This window comes from Aptenodytes patagonicus, chromosome 7 (assembly GCF_965638725.1).
Source record: "Aptenodytes patagonicus chromosome 7, bAptPat1.pri.cur, whole genome shotgun sequence".
In the NCBI taxonomy this organism is placed as follows: Eukaryota; Metazoa; Chordata; class Aves; order Sphenisciformes; family Spheniscidae; genus Aptenodytes; species Aptenodytes patagonicus.
Window position 1 is genome coordinate 36,099,965 of NC_134955.1, and position 26,308 is coordinate 36,126,272.

General features: G+C 36.6%; 1 protein-coding gene across 2 annotated transcripts in view; it reads left to right on the forward strand.

The window, feature by feature from the left end:
• FSIP1 (fibrous sheath interacting protein 1) overlaps positions 1 to 26,308 on the forward strand; it is an 89,635-nt gene that overhangs the window by 21,377 nt on the left and 41,950 nt on the right. For both annotated transcript variants that reach the window (XM_076344891.1, XM_076344892.1), the window contains 2 exons: positions 560 to 724; positions 9,183 to 9,320. In XM_076344891.1, coding sequence (XP_076201006.1) covers positions 560 to 724; positions 9,183 to 9,320 — 303 coding nt within the window. The remainder of the gene's footprint in view (positions 1 to 559; positions 725 to 9,182; positions 9,321 to 26,308) is intronic.

The window sequence follows — 26,308 nt, forward strand, 5'->3', positions numbered from 1 at the left end:
ATCAAGGGAGTTGTATAGCCTTCAGAAGAATGGATGGTGAACTTGGGAGCTGTCTGATTGCTCTTTGGCCAGCTGGCATGGAGGTGAGGCATCTGGCTTTAAGCAATTTTATTTCAGGGCTTCTGAGTGGCTAGTTAGTGAGGACACAGGCTTTGGACTTTCACAGAAATAAGTAAAATAATACCAGAAGTCTGTTTAGGTTTACACAACACCTTTTTTGCTATTACATTTTAACAATGCAGGTAGCTGCATGTGCTTTCTAAAAATAAAATGATATATATTTTTATATTTTTATATATTTTTAAGTCCATTTAAGTTGCTGCTTGATTATATTTAAAAATGAAAAATGTATGCCTCTAACTGTTCTGTTCATATACTTTTGAGTGCGCTTGGTACATGAATATTGGCAGATTTCAGCTATATATTGAGATGGATGAAGACTTACATTTCATTCTTAAGTACGGTTTATTTGAAAAATAAATACACTCCATGTGTAACGGCCTTTAAAGTCTGTTTCCTTGGGGAATGAGGATTAAATATTTTCTGTATCTTTAAATAGGAGGATGTATCTGGCTGGCTAGCACCAGGAGAAGGGTACACACCTGAACCAATGGAATTTCATCACCTAAATGAGATAGACCTTAAGCTTCAAGTGCTACTATCTGATGGGGATTTTTCTGCAATTTCCAGCTCTTGCTCAAAACCTCCAAGCCAGATTTATCAGGTATATTACAGAACAGACCTTATGTTGCAGATTTCTTGTTTGAAGAGTGTGGTGAGATCTGATGTAAATGAAAATACAGCATGTGTCTGTATTTGTATTTTTTGCGTTTTTCTTTAGTTATCTTCTATTTGTTCTCAAAGTATATGTTAAAGAATGAAGTGAAATCTTTGGCTGTAGAAATCATACGGAAAAATAGTATGTTGCTGTTTTGAGTGGTATGTAATTCAAGGACTGTCTTGTTTTTAACATTTGTTGATTCCACATTTTCAACAAGAAATTTCATATGAAGGAATTGGTAACTCAGATGATGTTAACTGCGTGAGGGCCTCAGGGGTTTTGTCAGCATAGTAACACGTTACACATGATAATTCATCTTTGGGAATTAGAATTAGGTTTCTTCTTATCTCAGGATTCCAAAAGTGCCTCTTCATTTATGATCCGAAAGATAAAGCAATTACCAATAAGCAAAGTTAAAGACTGTAGAAAATCGACTGAAATTGTATGTCTCTTGTTTTTAATGGCCTTTGTCTTTTTCCCTTGCCAGCACTATTAAGAACCTTTGGGGTCTCAGCCTTGAGAAATGCTTGCTTGAATTTTGTACATGAAGACTCCAATTTATCCCATGCCCCAGTAATGTTGTCCTGATATAATGGGGGAAATACAACATAAAATACCATAATTCCTATTTTGCACCAATTTGCACAAAACTTATTTACTTCTGTAAAATTTACAGTTTATAGCCAGAACAGGTATATCAGAAGCTCTGTAAGAGTGTACGTTGGCAAAACTATGTTTTCAGTTACCAGTGTATGAGAAACATCTCTTTGGCTAAAATAACTGTGGGATTTTTTTCTTCTTTTTCTAGAGAGCACTTTAATGTCATTTTTTGTATTGACTTCTTTCTGAACTTTAGGTTTTGTTTTACCTATAGTAGTATTTTCTATTGCTCTGACAGTTCCAGAGGAGTGGCATTTTGATGCTGATCATTTACCAACTAGGATTTAATGTGTGAAACAGCGACTCCCTCTAGTGGGTAATCACTTACGCAAATGCAGTTGTTACCCAGTGTCGTGGTTTAACCTCAGCCGGCAACTGAGCACCACGCAGCCGCTCGCTCACTCCCCCCCCCCCGCGGTGGGATGGAGGAGAGAATCGGAAGGGTAAAAGTGAGAAAACTCATGGGTTGAGATAAAGGCAGTTTAATAGGGAAAGCAAAAGCCACACACGCAAGCAAAGCAAAACAAGGAATTCATTCACTACTTCCCATGGGCAGGCAGGTGTTCAGCCATCTCCAGGAAAGCAGGGCTCCATCACGCGTAATGGTTACTTGGGAAGACAAACGCCATCACTCCAAACGTCCCCCCCTTCCTTCTTCTTCCCCCAGCTTTATATACTGAGCATGACGTCACGTGGTATGGAATATCCCTTTGGTCAGTTGGGGTCAGCTGTCCTGGTCGTGCCCCCTCCCAGCTTCTTGTGCACCTCCAGCCTTCTCAGTCAGTAGAACATGGGAAGCTGAAAAGTCCTTGACTAGTGTAAACACTACCTAGCAACAACTAAAACATCGGTGTGTTATCAACATTGTTCTCACCCTAAATCCAAAACACAGCTCTGTACCAGCTACTAGGAAGGAAATTAACTCTACCCCAGCCGAAACCAGGACAGTATCCACCCCTTATTCTATACCATTGGTACCAGGAGTGGGGTACTCTGATCATTTGCTGATCAGAGCAATGCTGATCAGCAAATGCTGATCATTTACCAACTAGGATTTAATGTGTGAAACAGCGACTCCCTCTAGTGGGTAATCACTTACGCAAATGCAGTTGTTACCCAGTAACTTCAGATTCATGGACCTGGGCTTGCCAGTGGTTGCCGGATCTTGTGTTCACTGTTGTGAGACATCAGCTTGAAGCTGGTGCGACTGCCTATGATAATGAACACTCTGTTTGGGAACATTTGTCCAAGTGGTTGTTGCTTCCTTTTCAGGTAGAAGCTTGGAAGTATTTGAATAGAAACTTGCGTTTATGTGTATGCTTATTGAAGAGTAGTGCATTATCTTTTTGAATAATATTGCACTTAACCAAAAAAAGATCCGGAATTAATTTAATTCCATAAATTACCCTTCATTAGTGAAAAGCAGCTGCCCTTCAACTTTGTTTTGCAGAATACAAAAGGTTTTTAGACATTGTAGTTCTGGGAAACACTTACAGGATTCCATTTGTCATTTTTTGTTTTGTTCAGATAAACTTAAACATGTGAGTCGTTTCAATGAAAGCTACCAAAGCATGGGACTATTGAAAGATGGTTTTATAAATTTAGAGAAAGAGCTAAACAGAATAAATATAAGTTGAAGTGAGTAGGAGGCTTTAGTTATTTAAAACTGGACTTAGAATGACACTAATTGCATAAATCCCAAATTAATTAAAAAAAACCCCCACAACAAAACAAACAACAAAAGCAAATCATCCCGCTCTGCAGCTAGCTAATTCCAGAAGTGTCTTGATTTCCAGGTGCCTTCCCAGTTGACTCCAAAATCCCCTAGGTGCCTTCATTCCTGCTTCTCTGCATGTCCAGACCTGCTGCTCTCAGCAGAGGACAGGCTGTCTAGTGGCTGTCTTAGCTGCATTGTGATCCAGACTTCACGCAAGTCAGTGTTAAGTTCTTCATGAAGCCTGATTTGTAGGTGTAACCTGATTGTATCTGGCACTGTGACATGACTGGGCTTGTTTATATTTACATAGAATTTCAGCTGCTAATTTTTTTTTATGGTAAGTGGAGGAGAAAATAGTTGTCTCAACTTTCAGGAGCTTGACTGCTTAGTGTGGAAGCTTCGAACCAGGTCTAGCCTTTAGTCCTATATTCTTGGTTATGGTTATTTTTGTTTTGGTAGGTAAATAATCACTCTTCAATTCATACATAGAGCAATAACAACACGTCAAGTTCTGAATTTGGTTACGCGAGTTCATTCTCAACACTTTTTGTTTTCAAATTCCTTTAACAGTTGCTTTTTCAAAAAAACAGGAAGTAACATGCAGCAGTAGCTGAGAAATTAGTGACTGATTTGAGAGCTTCCTGTGAAAAGGCATGAAAAATGACTTTTTTTTTTTATGAGTAGTTGTTCTAAGTTCATTGCTGCTCTTGGTCTTTTTAAAACAGCCTTGTTCATCACGATCAATATCCCCCAATATTGTTATAAACTGGAAGTTTTAATGAATTTGCTTTTTAAAACACCTGTTGTTATTCTTGAAGCATCAGTTCTGATATCAGAAAATAGGTGGGTCACAGAGCAATATCAGAATTCTTTGTACTGAATGTCTTTTGGAACCTGATCAAAAGCAACTGATACCTACCCAGAAAGGGTCTGAAGAAATTAATTGAATGATGCTTTTGCTAAAAGATTATCTTGTTTTGTGATATCTTAGCATGAATGCCACATGCAAGACAAAGACAGTAAGAGTTCTGGTTGTCTGCCCCTTGTTGGGTTTAATTTCAAGTGTTCAATGACAAGATTTTCAATTGCTTCTTCAGTTGACCACAGCAACTAAATGAGGAAGTAAACTAGCTATCAGCACTGGAAGGCTGTTATTCTCTAACCAATTAGAAGTGGGACACATTTGACTTACTAATGGAGTGAATTAAATATCAGGAATTACCTTATTTATTAACCCTCGCACATATTCTCTGAACATTGTGAGAGACAAAATATTTGTTGTTGAGACTGTGTTTCTTTAGCATTCAAAACCGATAGTGATAATCTGGTATTGTTGAAGTCTTAGATAAGTTTCTATTGATTTCTTTTATTCAGAGTTTCAGCTTAGATTTTCATAACTGAGGTCAATTCTGTAAACTTAATTGCTAGATAAAGATGTTGCCACAGATGCTATGGAATGCAAATTTGAATGCACTGCAATATTTGTTTCTTAGGAGTTTAGTTTTTTAAAGTTTGGGGTTTTTTAAATTAAGGTGCCAGGAGAGGGCTAAAAAAAAAATCCTGAACGTACAGACTTTATTTTGAATGAGTCTACTTGTTACAGGACACAAGTCTGATTTGGAACATGGATGTCCTTTCCTTTGGAGAGGAGGCTGATTTTGGTGACATTAATTTTTCTTGTAAAAACCAGTGCTGAAATTCCTTCTGATTTCCATGAGATGTGGATTTCATATTTTGTGGTTGAGTAGGGTATAATGCATTAGTGACGGGGAACATTGGGAAAAATTGTTAGTGTGTAAATCATCTGCTTGAATTTTCATTTAGAATTTTAGAAGTAATTAAAACAAAATTAGCTTAGAGTTACATATCATAAAGCTGCACATTCTTTTCTTCCAAGAATTTCATTGGATATAACTTTCAAAATGCAAACACTTAATCACCACTGGCTCAATGGGAGAGCTGCTTTCTGCCACTGGTAGATACTTTGGCAGGATACAGGATCTATGCTCTGACTCTGAAATCTTTAACAACTGGCTTTAATTATCCTACAGTACTATAGCTGAGCTGTTACAGAGGAGCATACAGATTCATCTTGTTGTGCAATGAGTCCAGCTGGATTCAGAATGCTTTTCCATGACTAATGTTCTCTTTTACATGGAAATGTTTCTCATTAGAACCGTATTTCTCTCTGAAACATTTCTTTGTTCTGGTGCCAACTTAATTAAATATTTAAAAATGCTTCTGTCTTATTTGTTCTTCCCCAAAATATTAAGTAAGTTGAACGTAATCCTGGAAGAGACAGGAAAATGGTAGGATGAAGAATATGAAGTGTAAGACTGTGTGTGATGAGTACAGTAACCAGCTTGAAAAAATGGAAAACTACCTGAAAATAAAAAGAAATGGAGATGGTGTTTAAAGAAACAATAATATCTGTCTGCTTGATTGTCTTATAAAGGTAGTTACTTTAATGTTGTATATTACCTTGATGAGTTCTTTCGTACCTGATCGGGTTTCTTTTATCAGAAAAATATTCCATTTTTCAGTTACAGCAGTAGACTATAGTTAATAGTTTAAAACTAAATAAATACTGAAAATGATAAAAAATTCTGAAGATACACTGATGTTTCAATTAATGAACTCTTTGATAGCCTATACTCTATGCCTGCAGTTCATCAAAACAGATGATTTTGACAGGTATCTCTATTTCAGGGCATGGTTAGAAGCAGGTTAATAAGCTGATCAGCCAGTTTTGTGGCTCAAGAAGATTGTATAACTCATATCTTTCATTAGGTGGGATTTGTTTTTATTTATTTATAGAATTTTGCAGAAAAGGAAGTGCAACAAATAATTTTAGCCATTTCAAATACTGGATATTTTTGTTTTGCGTTATGATCGTTACAGCTTTGGCTGTTGCTACTTATATCTTCCCTTATGTAACATATCTAATTTTTATTTTCTACCTTATCTTTAAGATTTTTAGATCTTAATTAATATCAAATGGACTTCCACTACCTAGACATGCTATATAATTGAAAAATAAAACGTTTTGAAGCATTTGTAACATTGACAATAAAATGTTTTCCATGATATAATACTTCCTATGTTTATTTCATGATATCTTGAGAAAAATATTAAAAAATTAGTAAGTAGGGAAAAGTCTTAACTTTGCTCATATGGTGTGAGTTCTGATCAGTTACTATTCAGGGATGAGAGAAATGAGACTGTAAGAACTACTTCTGTGAAAGCAGCAGCTTAATGCTCCATAGTGGTCAGATATCAAATAGATTATTAGGAACAATTATGAAAGGAATACAGAATGAAACAGAAAATATCACCGTGCTGCTGTGCACATCTGTAGTGCACCATATAGCTTGACTATTGTGCAGTTGCGGTCCCCGGATCTCATAACCAGTACAGAAAAAATGGAAAACTGGTTACCAGAATGCTCAGAAGTGTAGAATGGCTTCTATGCCAGGAGTGACTTACACAGAGACATTCTTCAGTTTAGAAAAAAGGAGTAAGAGGGAATGTGATTGAAGTGTACAAAATCATGCTGATCAGAGAGAGAGAGTAACTAGTAACAAATTTTTTTTACCATCTCATCTAAATAGAATTATATCAGTTGTGGATGTTGATGTTGGAGAAATGTTGAAACAATGCTTTTTACTTCTGTTTTCTGGTAAATGTTCATAGTTCAAGTTTTATCCAGCACTCTCTGATAGGAATTAGTTAGGTATCATGGCGGAGGACAATATTCAAGAAAAGTTTATGGAGAATAAAGTCATCATGTTTATCCCAGTTAAGAATTTCTTTTGATAGAACAGTATTGTCTTACTAGAGAAGCAGCCAGGCTTAAAATCATAGTGAGTGTGATAAAAGGAAAAATAACTTATGATACATAGTTTTCCTAAAGTTTGAAGGGGTTGCTCATAAGTGCTTGCAGCAGCAGCTGAGCTGTCTGTAAAATGAAACATGTATGCCTGAAACTATTTCAAAGACTAGGACAGAGATCTGCATAAAGCTTTGCTTCAGAAATGTGTGTGGAAAAGAAAGTAAAAAATTTGAAGGTAGTAATTTTTTTGATTTTATGACTACTCTCACTGTCACCTTTTTAAATCTAGCTGGTATTGCAGCATTAATATTTTCAGACATGCTGTTTGCAGTTTGAGCTCTGTTATTCTTTGAAGGCTGAGTTCATATAAAAATATCAACCAGTAGTCTGTGCATACCAGCCCCAAAATAAAATACTGGGAAGTATAATATAGTATTTAGTTACTTCTCAGTACCACTGGTTGCATATTCTTACAGATGTATTCATAACATTGGTTTTTAAAACAAATCATAACTGCAGCTCTGATCCGTGCTGAGCACTAACTGCTCACATGGCAATGTCTCTATATCTGCACAGATAAAAAGATTGGATTTAGAAATGTAATTGCAGATATAGCTGTAACTTTTTTTTTTTTAAAAGAAATATGATGCCATCATCTTCCTCCCCACCCTTCCATGAACAATTTCACTTGTATTAAAATTGCTGGAAGAACAAAGCTGTATAAAAGCAATTCCTCTTATTAGAGGGAGCTTCATTTGTTACACTTTGAGCTGCTTTGCCAACTCTATATTTGTATTGCAGATATAAAGGTCATATCCTTGTTTCATGTATTAATAAACACAACTTTAAATAAGTCCTTTGTTTTTTTATGTTCTGTATAGATGTCAGTCGTGCAGATTTCTTGCCATCGGGCATAATATTTAATTAAAAAATCTCTGTATTTAGAAGCCTAGCTTTAGACACTCAATATTAAGAATTTGGCTTTAGGTGGCCCATGTTAAACGTCACTCCAGTTTGGAGGGATTCTAGTCATTAACAGATGTTCCTGTTTATATCTCTGTCTGTTACAGGAAAATTTACTAGCATTGTGGTACTGCCAACTATTGCTGATTGTAAATATATATTCAAATATATGTACTGTGTTTAAAATAAGTTTATTTTCAGGCAACTAATAGTTTGGTTTAAATGTCAGGACTTACAAATTTGTTTGATGTTTAGAAAAAGTTGTTTACAGATCCTCGCAATTTTTTATATATTGTAGTTGAGAAATTTTCCATTGAATGTTAAATTGCAAAGGTCGTTTTTCTTTCAAATTAGACATGCTACTTGAAATTCTTTTCCTTGTGTGTGTTTATTGAGATTGCTTGAGCTGCTTCTGAAAATAACAATGACTAGAGTATGTTTTTATTAAATGGTTGCTCATGTTCCTTTGGGTTGAGTTGACTAACAGGGAGGTTTTTTTGGTTGTGTTTTTTCCCTCTACCATTATTTGGATTCCTTGTGTTCTTCTATAGGATATTTGGCTTGCAAGAGAAAGCCCTGTTTTTTCCCAGTTACAACATAATTTTGCTGTTTTGCCAATACTTGTTGTTCTTAATAATCTAAATTACATGTAATATTGAACCTTGCATGTATTCAGGACTGATACAAACTTCAGAATCTGATCCAAAGCTACTGAAGGATGTGAGAATGTGTAACCCAAATCTTTAATAATGGTTGTGCGTTTAACTCTAACTTACAGAGAGAGGGTTATTTCTCATTTACCATGATATCTAGTAAATAAAACCTACAGTCATTACAGTTCAGTTCTTCCTTTCCCTTCTGGCCTAATTTTGACCCCAGTATGGTTAATAGCAGCAAGCTTTGAACCCCTCATTCAGTCTGCCTGATTCTCAGTGCATTTTTATTGTTGTAGTTGAATTTAAGCATCAAAGTGTTAGCTCTGGAGACGAAGAAATTCCTCTTAAAATGCGAAGGGGAAGAATTCTTTTACTGAAATAAGTCCAGCCTGATGTTTAGCTATTGTATTTGAAAATGTGCATAAAGAAAATTATACATTTGCCAAATTTGAAATTGACACATTATTCTAAACATTTCCATGTTTTCCTGATAGAAGTCAAAAGAACGCTCGTCTGGCTTTGAAGCAGTATAAAGTCATATGTTTAATTTCTGCCTATTCTTCTTTTTGTCAGGAGTCTCTGGTTTATGCAAACAGAAGCCTAGAAGCAGTTCCAGGTGAAAAGGTTCTGCGAGACAATAAGGAACAACGTGATCAACAAAATCGTCTGAAAGAAATAGATCATCAGCTGAAATCCCTAGAGAGAAATCTTGTAAGTCTCCTATTTTTGTCGTATTTTTTTCCCCTCAGTTTGAGAACTTTGGAGTCTATCATTCCATGTGTCTTAAAAGAAAATCAAATCAAATTCTGCAACCTTGTGTAAATTACTGAAGGAATCCTCAAAGAAATATACAAGCAAAAGTCTCAAATAATTTTTCTTAATCTGGGAATCATATTTTTCAGTTGTAATGCATGTTTCCCATTAACATAGGGTCTTTCAAAGTGAAAGACATTATTCTCCTCTCTTCCTTCCCAGAGGGGGATAGCATAAAGAATCGTATATAAATACATCCTAAAAGGATCTTTTTATGGCTCGTATAATTCAGTTTTCTTTGAAGGGCCAGGTCTGGTGGGAATGTTGTATACACTAAGTTATTGTGTGATTTAGTTTTGCTGAATTCATTTAGTGTATTTTTGTAACTTAATTTTCTTTTAATACATGAATTTCATAGATGCAAGAGCCTTTAAAATAGGAGCATGTAAGTAAAATGGTAGTAAAAAATCATTACTGTTTTAGAATAAGTACATCACATCTCATCCTTATTACTACTTTGAGTAAAAGCAGGTAGGGAAAAGGCAATTTACAATCCAAGAGGATCCTATTATTAACCTAGTAGACAGAATTATGTTTCTTTCTAAGTCACAGAGCCAGGACTGACAACCCAAAACTTACGTGCCTCTCCCAAGTAATATATTACTATTCTTTTCTCTTCCTGTGGGTATAATTTATTACATTACTCTCAAGTTAAAATAAGGAAATTTAACTAAAAACTAGTGACAGGGGAACCTCAAGGACTTCAGGAATCTTTTTACTTGTTTTTAAATATACATTGTAAACGTGCTGTTTGATCTGTGCTGAAAGAGCTACAAAGCAGCCTATACAGAAGAGAATTAGGGAGAAAATATATAAAACACTAAAAAACAGATGAAATCAGAAGGAGAGTCCTAAGATGATACAGTTGTCATTTGTTTGGCCTGAAAGCCAATGTTGGTATTTGTTTTTATGGTGGATCTGTCATAGATCTTAAGAGCACAGGAAGAAAATCTCTTTCCTTTTTTTTTTTTTTTTAATAGATTTGTTCAAAACTTTGAAGGTTTGCCTTGCTCAGGTGAAGTCAGGACTGAAACTGCTGAAGACTTAAAAGAACATTACTGCATTACTGAGCTGGCAGTAGCAGTTAAAACCTGGATATATATGCAAATTTTAAAGATTTTAACATCTTTGTTTAGTGTTATTTTTCTGCTTTGAGATGAGAAAACTTTTGGTTCTCCATAGAATGTGCTATGTGGAGACGACGAACTAGTACAGTAGTGAACAAGAGACTGCGGTGAGATGACAGCTGGCATGGGTAACCTGATGAAGCTGGATTTTTACTAGGAAACACCCAATTATATTTTGGTACATTAGCAAGAGGCATCAGTATAGGTAATTGACATAAAAGAGGTGTGCAAATGAAGAAGGTGGTGATTGGGAATAGTGAGCATGGATTTACCGAGGGGAAGTCATGCTTGACCAACCTGATTGCCACCTTTGATGAAATGACTAGATCTGCTCTGTAAGCTGGAGGGCAGGGCTGCTACACGCTGGGAGTTAGGCTGGAGGAGTGGGCTGACAGGAACCGTATGAAATTCGTCAAGGACAAATGCAGTTCTGCATTAGAGAGGAGTAACTCCCTCTAACAGTGCAAGGTGGAGCCTGGCTGTCCAGGGAGCAGCTCTGCTGAAAAGGACCTGGCATCATTGTGAACAATAGACTACACATGAGCCAGCAGCGTGCCCTGCAGTGATGAAGGTTAACAGCATACTTGGCTGTATCAACGTGAGCATAGCCAATAGATTAAGGGAAGTAATTACTCCCATTTACCTGGTACTCATTAGACTGTGTCTAGAGTATTGCATCCAGTTTTGGGCTCCCCAGTAAAGAAAGGTGTTGACACACCTGAGCAAGTTCAGCAGAGGGCCACCGAGATGATTTGGGGCTAAAGCACTTGACCTGTGAGGCTGAGCAGACTCGGTTTGTTTAGCCTGGAGAAGAGATGGCTCAGGTGGACCTACAGTAGCTTTCTAATAGCAAAGAGGATGTTACAGAGAACACAGAGATGTAGTATCTTTACTGAGTTACATGGTGGGAGAACAAGAGATGACATTCATAAATTGAAACGGGGAGGTTCCAACTGGATTTAAAGAAAAAAAACCAACAAACCTCTGAGGGTAATTAAGAATGGGAAGCAGGTTGCATGGACAGACTGTGAAATCTCCATCCTTGAAAATTTTGCAGACCTGGCTGAACAAAGCCATAAGGCATTTCATCTGATCTCATAGCTGACCCTGCTTTGAGCAAGAGGTTGGACCAGAGACCTCCTGACACCCCCCGCCCCCCCAGTTTGATGATTTCTTGATTCTACAAGGAAAAGAATTGAGAATTTTTATGCATTTCTCAGGTGGTAATCTTTCTTTATAATTACTACATTGAAGGGAAAATAGTAATTTTTCATGGCTGTGCATTGTAGAAATTTGTTTCTTGTGTGTAGCTGATTTTAGTGTTTTTCATGTAGTCATAAAAACATTAATATATGAGTTTGTTGTATCAGACCAAAAATCCATGTAGTCTACGTTTGGTTTGTGGAGGTCTTTATTCAGTAGTAGGCTTACCTTCTGCAGTAATCAGAGTTAGGACAAACACCGTTCCAGTTATCTTTTATCGCCCTCAAAAAGGGACCTCCAGTGTGGATCAAAAGCTTTGTGATTCAGATAGCAGCATAACCACAGTGGTGTAATCTCAATTACTGATAGCACTGTCGCTACAGTTGCAAAAACTTCAGCCACTATCTAGATATGCAGGGTTTATGCTGGCAGTGCTGGAACTGCACAGCCAATATGATTAGACTTCTAGCAGGTTTAAAGCTAATTTGTATACAACTACATGCAGTCCAGTCTTTGGTTTGGGGAAAAAAAAAAAAACAAAAAAGCTAACTTGACACATTCTTCCTGACGTCAGTTAATTTTACATACTGAACGGAGTGTGGGAACAAAGACTTCAGAAAAGGAGACAGTGATTGCTTTAGAGGCTGTTCACATGTGTGTGTGTCACTACAGTAAGGCAGCATATTTAGCTCTTACCTGTTCACAGTACCAAAACAATAGTAGAACTTCATTTTAATACACTGCTCTGTTATGTTAGTTAAAAGATGGAAGGCAAATAACTGGAGGAATTCTGTGGAACTTCAGTATGTTGATTGGGTTAATGGGTAAACAGATAAAATAAGTCTGTGAATTGTCATCTTTTCCTAGTCATGGACCTTTATGTCACTTTTTGTCACTACTGACCTTGTTCATGAGGCAAACACAATCTGAGGAAGTGCGTCTGGGAACTGTATGATAGTTTACAGCAGGCCTGGGAAATGCAGTGGGCTGCTGACTCATTCAAATATTTTGTATATAAGTGGTTGAGTTCCAAGTCTTGGTTGGGTTATAGCAGTATTGTTTGGTGTCACATTACACACAGACATGCAACATACCACACATTTTTCCTTGGCTAGATTGTGTATATTTAGAACTCTAAATTGATAGACTGTAATGTTAATTTACAGTGTTTATAAACATAGAATATGTCTTCTGTACCAATGTGCAACTCATGGCCAGACTAGCATTGCTGCGTGCTATGCAGCACCTGGTAAGGCTTCTTCAGGGGGATATACTGTGTCGTCTTATCCGTTGCTGCTCTGTAGCATGACTGAGATCATAGCATATGGATATAAAATATTTGTGTATTAGGTCCTCTGCGAGATACTTTGGTTGCCAGTGTAAATAAAGAAATATTCGACTCTGAATGAAAGTAGGTTTTTCCTTCTAACAGTAAAGTAAAATATATAGAAAATGTACACTTTTTTGTGTGAACAAGGAACAGCCTTCAGAAAACACTTTTTTTTTTTTGTTTTGTGTCCTTGATACCTTCTAATCTTATTTCTGGAAAATACAGTTATTACTAGAGAAGATTGGATAAAACAGTATGGTATCTCCTTCTGATGCAACATACATAATTGAATAATATCTTTCTTATTTGATGTGGGAATGTCTAGAAATCAGGTAACTTATGCAGTGTGGATTGGTGCCTTGTTTCTATACCAATGTAATGTTTTGGCCATCAATTCTTTAACAATGTTAGCAGCAAAACTGCTCTCTGCCAGGAAACTGCGTGCTGAAAAGCTAAACTGAATGCTTGGGTTGAGGGGGGGAGTACGTAGATGGCAAGTTCCCAGAATAATTTAATTATTTCTGGAAATACTGTTTGTTATTCAATAGGTGGCACTCTTCACTGTATGTCAGAGGAAGAATGCCTAGGAATGGTTCTAGGGGACATTATTACTGGTGAAAACATTGTCATTTCTGTGGTATAAAATACAGGTTGTGAGAGATTGCCTCTCACTTTTGGCAAGATTCCAGGTGTGCAGCTTTTAACGTTCAGTTATTTTTCTAGCTTAGCTAATTAAATTGTCTATTTAAAATTCACATTGCATTTAAATTTCTCCTTTACTCTTTCCTAAACCACTGTAATTCGCTGCATAAAGTTGGAAATAAATTCTCTGCTCTGAGTAGAGGAGGTGATTTGTCAGCAGTTAGGAATGTTATTTCTGAATGCATGGTTATACTGGGCTTTATAATTTTAAAATACGGTATTTTACAAATTTAATGTCTGAGAGATGACTTTTTAAAATGTATTTTAAAATATCCCTCAGATAAAATCTTTTCTTGTTGTTGTTGTTTCTTTTGTTTGGTTGGTTTTGTTTCCTAGGTGGAAATTACGGATAGTTTAACTAAGCAGAACTTAGGTCTGTGTGTTAGGGAGTAACTTACAGTAGGTATAAAGGTAACTTTATTAATATTTTTTTGTGTGTGTATGGTAGAATGCTGTATTTCTTCTACTATTGCAAAATGAATTATTCAAATGGATTTGTATAACGGTAGCTTTACTCTGACCTTCTCTTCAAGGGGGAGGAAAACATTCATCATATTTCTGGAGCAGGCTATTTAGTAGGTGCTGGCTTCTGAAATTTTAACATTTATGGATTCCTCCACTACACCTTACCTCATGTGTACTGTGGCACTTCATGGTTTCAGCTAAGTCTGGGACTGAGCACACAAAGCAAGGCTGGAAGATAAGACTTTAACTTACTTTATAATCGATATAAAAACCAGAAAAGCTGCTAAGTATTATGCTTGAAGTAATGAAACTAAGGGCTTTGGAATCTGAGTTCCTCCTTTATTTTGAAAAAATTGTCCCCAGTGAATTAATATACCAAAGAATGTATTGTATGCATTGTTGAAATGCATTGTGAAATTTCAATCCAACTGAAATGTATCTGTACTGTGGTTTCTGGGCCCTTGCTGGATTTCTTTTAGGTTTTAGTTTGACCTTAGTTCACTTGTCCTTCATTTGAAACCATGGCTGACTCTCTGCACATTCTTTCATCTTTCAGTTTCCTGGAAACCATTGAGCTTATCTTTGTTTTGTGAGTTGCATTGTTAACTGCTGCTTCAAAAAAAATGTTCAGCTGCCAAATGCGTGTTGCTGAGCATTAATGAAAAGAATTTTATATAGAAAAAATAAGAAATGTAGTTATTTTTCAATTGTGGCTTCTACTAGTTGGCCATTTGCGATAATCCAGTAGCATGTTTGATGATGTGTTGAATTTCTTCATGGCAGATAGTAGGTTTACATGCACATCCAAGCAAGCTGTTAAGTAAGATAGTTTCACCTTTGCTGGCTATATGTGTGTTTATTTCAAATGTCTTACACTGGAAACTGATTCTTTCCTGCCAAAATCTAGCCACAGATGTCTGTATTGGGGTTTTGGTTAAATAGATAAATTCAAAAATATTTCAAATGCATATTGAATATATATATATGCATATAATTGTGTGTATACACACACATATGTATAAATAGTGTTACCTCTTAGCATGACCGAGATACTGATACCTACTTTAAAAAAAAGTCTGCTTACTTGCAGTAAGTACTTTTAAAACACAAGCTAAATCTAGTTTGCATAGTCTTAAATTTAAATTTATCATCAGATGTCCGTACATCTCTAGGAATTATTTTTTCACAAGTTTATGCAATTTAGTGGCCAAATGCAATATGTGATTGTTAATTTTGAGGTCTTTTTATATCAAATAATATGAAATTACACATATTCCGTTATCTCAATGGCTGAACTTTGCAGGAGGGTGAGCAATTGGTGTAGATGGTGAATACAAAAATACAAAAAATAGTAAATATATCAATGCTGTTAAGAGCTTTGATTACCTGTAGGAGCTTACTCCAAAAGGCATGATTCTTACCTTCTTGATGCAGAATAATGTATATCTGTGGGGAAGGAAACCTCAGGATAAAATTAATTATTGTTTAATAGTGGAGAAAGTCTCACAAACCATTTCATGGTTTACCCTGCATCAGGATGATGAAGGGGTTTGTTGTTATACATAATTTTATTCCAGCTTTTTCCCTGAAACGGATTGAATTCAATGCACCTGATCCTGAGTCTGTATTAGGCAACTTCCAGAAAAGAATAATTTGTTCCTGACTTCTACCATAATTCCTTTCTTCCCCTTTAAAGGGAAGAAGGCAAGATAAAGTCCTACCATATATTTGGAGAGTAACTTGTCAACTAGACAATCCTGTAATACGGTTTTCAATCACAGTGTCTGCAGAAATTAATTGCAAATACTTTTGACCACAGGAACATAGCCATATTTTTGACTACTTTGTGCATTGGTAGTCCTTCTAGGTTCTTCCGATATGCTGTGCAGTAACATATAAATAGCAAACATCTTTATTTCAATTCACATAATATCATGTAGTGGTTGGTTTCTGAATAAGCATATGTTTGTCCATAAAAGTAGAACTTGTTTAATAAAATATTTTCATAACACATATTTCATTGCACCAAATAAAGGGAAAAAGGACAACTTATCTAAATGAGGTTGAGATATACCACTTTCTACATTATTCCTTCAGAAAGTATCTACCAGGTCCTAAAGTTGCTTGCCAAGTTGTTGCCAAGCTTCAAATAGATCTTGTTTATTCAAGTTTTACAAGAATTCATTCTCATTATGTGATTGTACAAAATTGTTTCAGGATGAAATGTGGTAGCATTTCCACCTGGGAGAAAATATTAGTGTGAAAACCTTATTTTCTTCATTTAACAGCGACTATACACATGAAGAGAGCAGTAAGATTAATATAAGATTGATAAAATTTAAGTATTTCACTCATATGATTAAAATAAATTTCCTATTTATTGATTGTTTTTCACAGTACTGTGGACAAGAATGAAGCAGCTGCTAAAATTATTTATAATAAATAATTTGAAAACTATAAATTGCATTAAGATTTAATATAATTCAATAATTTTTTGTATGAATGTTAATTTTTTAATACTAAATTATATTAAAATATTAATCAGTTAAAATCATAATGATGCTTCTAGTTTATATAGAAAATTATTAAGATAATATTTACATAGATGCTGGAGCCAGTTAAATTGAACTACATCCATATGATGGTAAGTAACACTGCCAACTTGCATCATAAGTATTAGTTATGCATTGATACTGTGTATGAGAAATCATTGCTGGAATTTGATACCTGCAATGAGACCTGTTCTAAACATAATGGGATTTTAGATAAGAATGATCAAATTCTCTGTCAGTTCAATGTACTGATCCTCCTTCTCCCAAAATGTAGAGAGTTTCCAGTTAAGATGACGACTCTGCTAATCGTTTGCCCCAGAATGTGTAGGAGAAAACTGAGAAGCATCTCCCTTCTTGTACTTCTCTCAGCTAATTTTGAATGAAGGAAGCGTTTTGTCTTTTTTTTTTTTCCCCCCTCTAACCACTATATTTGTTCCCATTCACTTTCCCAATGTCTTGCATATGATCTCATTTTCTTATGTAGAGTTGATCTTTCTCACCTTTTTTCTCCTATATATCATGGTGTTTGCCATCTTAAAATAACAACAAACTGTCTTTGACTACCCACCCATCTCTAAATTCATGTAGTGCTGTTTATAGTCATTGTTCAATCTCCTTCAGTTTTGTGTCTCTAACATGATTTAAATTTAACTGTAACTGCACTACTTTCTTAATTGTCTTTATTTATAAATGGCATTCAACACCATCAAACAGATTCTTATTGGAAGTGTGTTTTGTCTTAGATGATGACAGAATTCATGAAAACTGATTTGCTTCTATGCCTTTATATTATTCTTTCAGTATATCCTTTGTCACACCCTCTGACCTCAACAAATACGATACAACAGTGTTCTTGTATTTGCTTATTACTTTTTTTCCTATGACATCCTTTTATCTGTCCCCTGACCTCTCCCACCATCATGTTTAAACCAGGTTGCATGTATCCACTTGCAAGGCCCTTTCTCATTCCTTCTTAACTCCCCTTTCTCTCAACCTGTCATCTTTAGTTCCTGGCTGAGATAAATACATGGCTTCAAAGCAGGACAATGCCCTTCATCACCCAGTTGTTATCTTTTCAAACAATTGCATATTGCTCTGCTTCTCTCATGCCTAAAGCCTTTTCAAAACACTTTTCAGTGAATTGATGAGGATTGTATTTCTGGTTTAAGACAGTCAAGCACATTGATCAGTGGAGTTTCAGTGTTTTCCTGGAGCTTGACTACCTGTGTATATGTAGCTTTTGTATGGATATACTTACAGGTTTGTTTGGGGTTTTCTTTTCTCCTTCCTCTTCCTGTGTTTGTACAACATCTAGCAGCACAGTTCAATGCAATGACTATGGTTTCTAGCTGTGGTGGTATTAAAATAATGAATAACAATTTCTCTGGTTAGTACAGGTGTCCACAGCATAAAATTTTCATCATTGAATTGTGCATGCCCTTTTGAGGTGAGGAGAAGGTGTTTACTTGTTGTTACACATCTCTATTGGCAAACTTAGGAGTTCCTCATTCCTTGCTGCCAGTTAGCACTGTTCTTTAATCTTTGTAGGAAAGAAGCCTTGTTTTTGTTGGCCTGCTTGCACCCTGTGCACTAGAGAGAAATAGGGAAAAGCCTCTGTTTCTCTGCAAGTGCTGTAGGGGAAGGCTATGTTTCTACTTTGCCCTAAGATGTTGCATTCATCATGAGAGAAGAGAAACAACAGGGCTGCTGTGGAGGAAACTTTCTGCAATGTGTACTTAGGTGTAGTTTATCCTTTATGGGCGAGTATTAACATCTTGATCTTTCAATAAGTAGTATATAAGTGCATCTTTCCATCTTAGGGTTGAAGATTCTGTAATTTAGAGTCTGTGATAAATGTCAACATAGAAACTTTTTGGCAGTGTATTGGGTTTGTGTGGCAAGGTTTTGGTAGAGGGGGGGCTACAGGGGTGGCTTCTGTGAGAAGCTGCTAGAAGCTTCCCCTATGTCCGACAGAGCCAATGCCAGCCAGCTCCAAGACGGACCCGCCACTGGCCAAGGCTGAGCCCATCAGCGACGGTGGTAGCACCTCTGTGATAACATATTTAAGAAGGCGGGGGGGGAACCTGAGCAACGGCAGTGGAAGAGGGGAGTGAGAATATGTGAGAGAAACAACTCTGCAGACATCAAGGTCAGTGAAGAAGGAGGGGAGGAGGTGCTCCAGGCGCCAGAGCAGAGATTCCCCTGCAGCCCATGGTGAAGACCATGGTGAGGCAGGCTGTGCCGCTGCAGCCAATGGAAGTTAACGGTGGAGCAGATATCCACCTGCAGCCTGTGGAGGGCCCCATGCCGGAGCAGGTGGATGCCCAAAGGAGGCTGTGAACCCTATGGGAAGCCTGTGCTGGAGGCGGCTCCTGGCAGGACCTGTGGACCCGTGGAGAGAGGAGCCCACGCTGGAGCAGGTTTGCTGGCAGGACTTGCGACCCCTGTGGAAGGGACCCACGCTGGAGCAGTCTGTTCCTGAAGGACTGCACCCTGTGGAAGGGACCCACGCTGGAGCAGTTCATGAAGAGCTGCAGCCCATGGGAAGGACTCAGGTTTGAGAAGTTCATGGAGGACTGTCTCCCGTGGGAGGGACCCCACGCTGGAGCCGGGGAAGAGTGTGAGGAATCCTCCCCCTGAGGAGGAAGGAGCAGCAGAAACGTGTGATGAACTGACAGCACCCCCCATTCCCTGTCCCCCTCCACTGCTGGGGGGGAGGAGGTAGAGAAATCGTGAGTGAAGTTGAGCCCAGGAAGAAGGGAGGGGTGGGGGGGAAGGTGTTTTTAAGATTTGGTTTTATTTCTTATTATCCTACTCTGATTTGATTAGTAGTAAATTAATCTCATTTCCCCAAGTCAAGTCTGTTTTGCCCATGAGGGTAACTGGTGAGTGCTCTCTCCCTGTCTTTATCTCGACCCATGAGCCTTTCGTTATATTTTCTCTCCCCTGTCCAGCTGAGGAGGGGAGTGATGGAGTGGCTTTGGTGGGTACCTGGCGTCCAGCCAGGGTCAACCCACCACAGGCTGTAAATTTATCTTATACATGTGTGTCTGCATGTACAAACTGTGTAGTAGAGCTTTAATCTTTTCTTGAGACACTTCAACTTGTCAGGCCAGGATGGATGTGTAATCAAACAGCATCTCTAAAAGCGGAGGATGTAAAGCACATAGCAGATGCACAGGGTGCTGATATTCTTGTAAACTGTATCAAACTATTTGACAGCCACATGGGGCTCCTAAGCCAAAAACATCTTAAATTTCCTAGCAGGATGTGACTTTTATTATAAATATTTGTAATATTGGTGTTGGCAGCTCATGTATTTCAGTTTAAGCTATATAATCGTTTATGTATTTTCACCTATAAAAGGCAATAGTATTAAAGAAAAAAGTCATTTTTGGTATGATTCCTAAGAGTATACAAATTCCATTAAATCTATAGATAAGATTGATATTACAGTTAATATATTAACACAAACTGATGGCATACTGTGATAAATCTGATAATCAGAGTTTATGACAAAGCTTAGTTGAAAGCTAGAAGTATTTCTGATGGATTTTTGGCTTCTAGAAACAGTTTCCTGAGGTGGCAACAGCAGTATTTCTAGCATGAGTGCAATAATTTTCTTTTCAGAAACACTGTAATCCTGTTTACAGAGTCAAACAAAGTTGGTTTGAGAAAAGCTTTGAAAGTTTTGTCTCATTGATCTAAATAGTCTAATTACACAGCATAATTTTTAGTTATGCTGCACAGTGCAGGCCAGTATCAAAAAATACTCAGAAAGTTGGGATGTCCCTTTTCCAGAAAATCTTCACTTAAAATATTCCCTCTCATTAGAATCTGAAGAGCTAAGGGCATACAAACTTTTGATGGAAAAATTACGTAGATACCTAACATTCTGCTACTGAGTATTCATTGGGCATCTTGTGGCCTATCTCATGCCTAAGTCTGTTTTTTAATTCCCAGACTGAGCATTCCTTTGCCTATGGGCTCTGTTTGCTAGACATGCTCAGAGCACACCAATACACCCAAGTAGCCGTAAGTACAAAGCATGTTACCAGTCATGTTCAAGGTTATGCCCATTTTCTTTCAGAAACACAACCTAGGAAGTTAGCATCTGTCTTAGAGTACTCCTCCACTTTCTTCAACCTCAACAATTTCACCTCAGTAGCTTTGTCTCCATTTTCCTTCACACAAGAGAGTGACCCAACCCCTACATAATTTTTTGTAAGTTTGAGAGGAGGAAGGACATCATCTCTCCAGTGATGAAACTAAGATATTCATCCAAGAACACAAAATTCAGGGCCAAACCAGCATAAATTAGAAGGACGATATTTCTGTAGCCCGGTGATGGGCAGGATGCTCCTCTGGAAGAAAAGAAGATAACATTCTCAGCACTGCTCGTACAGACCTTGATTCTCTCATGCAAAATGCATAAACATTATTGTGTGGGGACTAGGAACTTCCTTTTTGCAGATGACAGTCTCATCATTGATCTAGATTAATGGTTTCTAATGCTGTGAATTTTGTTTTTCCTAGTGCTTTGTTTCAGGGTTGTGGTGAAGAGAGTTTTTATTCAGACTTGCCTATATCCTTGTCATCGAGGTCTCCCGTCATAAAAAGGGGAAGTAGGTTGAGACTTAGAAATCACTTTCTGGGCGTGTACTTTGGTAACTGTGAAGGGCAAGTGTAATTGTCATCACACAAACTGATTGCGTGTACCGAAGAGGCACGGCCACATACTTTGTGATAAATCCTAATCTTTAACACAGTCCTCTGATTCTGAAAGAAGCAGGGTTGTAGGTTCTTCTCTTTGGCTCTTTTCGGTTGTCTGATTTAGTTTTGGTTTTGATTTCCCCTTCCCCCCATTCTCTCTTCATTTTGGCACTCTCCTGCTTGCAAATATTGAGAAATGTACATTGGTACATGATACTGTATGATAGTGATCATTCTTTACAAGTTTTTGCTTCTAGAGTACTTATTTATGGAGATATGCTTACTAAATGATGTGTTACCTTTAGTTTCACCTACTCAGGTAGTACCTAAAAAAGAAGCCTGTTATAATAAGTTGACATTGGAAAACTGAAGATACTGACTGGACTTTGTAAGAAATGTTTTCCTCTACTTATTAATATGACCCATTTTTATTTTTCTACTCTGCTAATTATATTTAGGAGAGAATAGGTTTATTTGAATTCCTTCCATAGAAGAGGTCCTACGCTTTTAAATTATTTCTTCAAGAGTACTTGCACTATGTCTTCACAGGCTCTTTTTTTTTTTTTTTTTAATAATTTAAAAGAGTAAACCAAATAAGGTTTACTTATAAAGTCAGTTCTTTTTCCCAAATACAAAAAGCAGTCAAAATTAAACACACCTCCATACTAAGAATCTCCCTTTGTATGCCCTCTGTGACTCCCCTTTTTTTAGAGCACCTCCACGTTCTTCATGTGGTTGTCTTAATTTTCTGACATGCAGGGGGCTCCCCATCCCTTTCTGGTGGGATCTAGTCGTTGTTCATACCTTGGTCGTATAGTCTTTTCTGCCTGGACTATTGATAGTCTTTGGTTAGAGGGTATATATTTTTCTTCTGAGTGAATTTATCTTCTCTAATGCCTTACTGCAAAGTAGTGTAATTTTACTGTGGTGTATCTATATGTATGTATTGAACACTAAACAATATTTGTTGCTAAGAAGGGTATTTAACTCTAAATGTTCTGAATGGTTTCACTTTCTGTGATGTTCATGGGGAAATTATATCCAGATTAAAACTGGATAACTGCTTATAAAAACACGAACATGTGGTTGTAGCAGACCCTTTTTCTTCCTAGCTGCTTTTCTTTCTGTAAATCAAAGCTTTCCTTCAAAGAAATCTCAAGAAAAAGTGGTGTCTCTCAGCAGGGAGTCTTCATTCTACAGGAAACAAACATTTTATGCCTGTCTCTGCTATTGGCTTAAGTGTAATAGAAGCTTATTAAGAGAGTGCTGGAAGCTCCTGGTTTGTGAGGAGTAGTCTACAGGACTTTGCCCTTTTTGTTGAAGCCATGTGTATTACTTTCTCAGTTTCATAGAATCTTCTTATTGAAGAAGCTCTTGCCAATGCAGGCTTTTGCAGTTAGTCCTCTTTCTAGTAAAAAAATCCAAAGATTCATATATTAGGATAAGAAGGTTTGCATATAAATATAGCACATTTTAAAAGTTTTTGGATTTATCATATATTTAACAGGTATACCTGTGTAATTGGGAAAGTAATCAGAGTTGTTTATTGCTAGAATTGTCACTCACATGCGATATCTTGTACTAATTTTTCATTTAAGATAATTGATTGGGGAAATAAAATTCAATGTAAATACTGGCAAGTGTTTTTATTACTAGTCTTTTTAGGGACAAAGCTAGAAAGCAGTAATGAGAAAAGTGACTTCAAAGTGATAGCAACAAGCAGCTAAGAATTTTTAGTGTAATAAAGCAGCAAAAGAACAGGGACCTTTTTGGTATAGTATACAAAGGAAGGCATTGTGGCCTATGTTTGTAAGAGTAATTTCAAGTACAGTGCAATAATGGATTCAGGGTACTTTCTCAGAAAGGCATGTCTTTAACTTGAATTTATATAATAACAATAAACTTGAATTATGTGAATTCAAGAAATGGCAAAAGTAAGTCTTGCATAGAAGGTAGAGAGTATGGACTAATTTGTGAAGAAAGATTAGAAATAATAATTATGCATATATTAATCAAACTCTTTATGAATGATACATGTAGAGTGTAACCTGTAGATAGATCAGGAGTATAGGTATGAAGGGCGGAGAGAAAGAAGTGGTGCATAATGAATTCATGCAAACAATCATTATGCGAACAAATGTCTTTCCAGTTGTAAATAGTAAGAAAACTGAATTCTCAGTGTTTGAAATTATTGTATGAATGACTTTGATAGCTTTTTTTTTTCTGTCTCATTACCAAGTGACTTTCAGTGACTGTCTAGTTTCTGAAGGTGAAACAGCATTGCTTGTTTTTGAATGGATACACCTATCAAATAATTTTTGATTGGAGGAGGAGGGAGGATTTGTGCCATGTGAATTAATCTTTTAGTGTAAGTTCCAATACAGAAACGGCCTTTTAACTTTTCTTTGTATTCTTTATTTTACAATTACCTGTACTTCCTTATCTGACAACTTGTTTTTTAAACCTTTATGATAGCATGTTTCTAGTTTGTTTATGAAGCTTTGGTACTGAAGCTAGGAGTTTCAGGTGCAATATATTAAAGCTAAAAAAATAAAGCTTAGTATTGGAAACTGAACTGATAATATCAGCAGGAAAATCAGCTGCAAATTTAGATTCCTGACATTAATGATGTTTTTATTCTCATAAAAATTAACAGAAAATAAATTATATTGAATTTGTTCTATTATTACATGCTATAGGAATTGCATTGTTTTTTTTTTTAATGCAAGTGTTGTTTAACAAGAGGATGTTCTTAGTAGGAAAAGTCATATCTGTATCTTGCTTGTTTTAATACCGGGGATTCACAACAGCATTTAGCTACAGAGAAAAGTGAGTGAGCAAGTCTTTTAATTAACCTCCATGATTATGCATCATGCCCTCTTCATTAAATAGATCTAACGGGGAGAAAAGCCATTTGTTTCTAATAATTTTCTAGTGCTTTTGTGGTTTGTATACTTCAGTGTTCTGAAGGTCGGATAGAACTACCAGACCATAAAATCCAGCCAGCGAGAGATCTGGAGCTAAGAGAGCTCAAGGATTTATTAAGTGATGTGAAACTCTATTGTTTTGTGCATGTGTTACATAATTGCTGTCAATGCAAGGCTGTTAAAATTCCCTGCTAGTAATAACACGAATACCATTTTATAGCTTCAAGAGGAGATAAAAGAAGTTTCTTAGTCAGCACTTCAACAATATCACAGCACATGTCAGTTTTATTATTCTGGGGCCTTCAGTTTTGGCAGATGCTCTCCATTCTGGCTGTGGTGCGGTAATTACCATATAAATTAAGCAGTGTAATAAGCTGAGTGCAGCCTTATCCCTGCTGCCTGTAACCAGGTTGCAAGTACGGCAGTGTGAAACAGGCATAATTCAAGCTGATTATATTTAGAAGGCCACATTTTGAAATGCTGGGCCTTTATCTCTATTCATGTCAATTTAAAAAGTAAATTGAAGCTGTTTAGTTGCTGTGCAAACAGAAGGATCATTCTTTCTCCACAAGGTACTCTCCATAATAGCATTCCAGGAATTAGTTTAATCCATCCAGGTTTGATTCATAGCCACTAATTATATTTCAGCATACATTCTAATGCTTCAAATTATATGTGTCCTTACTTTAATGAGTTGTAACTAGTCCTTAAATTGGGAGCTTTGCACTTTTCTTTTATATCTAACAGGCTTTACTTTGGATTTTATGGGATTAAACTACTACGGAAAGTCTAGGAAAGTGAGCTGAAATGAGTGGATTTGTTTTCTTTTGCTTTGTGTTTTTTTCCTAATTCAGTTAATTCTGCTTATTTGGGAAACCTTGGAAATTTTTAAATCAAGAGCCCAAATGCAAATTCCTCAGATGATAGTGATAAACCAGATATTTTCCCCCATGTGTCAAGAGTGGGCAAAGAAAATAAAGATGATGTGAGCGACTGATGCATTTTAAAATCAGAAGAATTGTGTTGGAAAATAAAAGCCTCAAAAGAAAAATAGTTTGTTACGTTTTTTTTTTTTTTCCTTTCTGGTATTGCTTTACAGAAGTCAAAGCATTTTACAGAACTGGATGTTACAAATGGTGTAGTGGACAGAAAGAAACATGGCCAGGATCTCAGTGAGCTGGTGAAAAAGCTGATGATGTAACTACAATCTTTTGATTTAAATTCTTCTTTTAAATTTGGTGTCATGGAAAGAACTAGAGCAGAAACTCGTGCCATCAGTGTTAGGCTACAGTTAATTATCTTTTGCTTTACTAGACTATTTTCTTTATAGATAAAATGTGAATCTGGAAAACTGTTTGCTGCTTCAGAGATAACTTCTGATCTTTTAATAAGATGGAAAGTAAAATTAGGGATTTTGATTCTTGTGCATACTTTTCACCTCCGAGGGATAAGTTACAAGATATTATTTGAAGTTATTACATTTATAAAAAGTATCTTTATTATATTCAAAACAGAATAAAATTAAATAATAAATTTCTCAATTTTCAAGGTACTTTTGGGATAAAACCTGTTTTCCCTGTTTTGGTGATTTTTGTCAAGTATAGGATTTGGGTTTCCTTTAACATTCTTGACATGGAACTAGCAGTGTAAACAGTGAAACAGAACTGAAATGAAATAAACACCAATGCCAGAACCAATTCCAGTTCAGCTAATTTTATTATTCCTACTTAAACCTACTCTTTGGTGTCAGGTATTTCTTTTTCTGCCAGTTGTATGTTTGGTTGGGTTTTTTTTCCCTTTCCCCCCCTTTCCCCCCCTTTCCCCCCCTTTCCCCCCCTTTCCCCCCCTTTCCCCCCCTTTCCCCCCT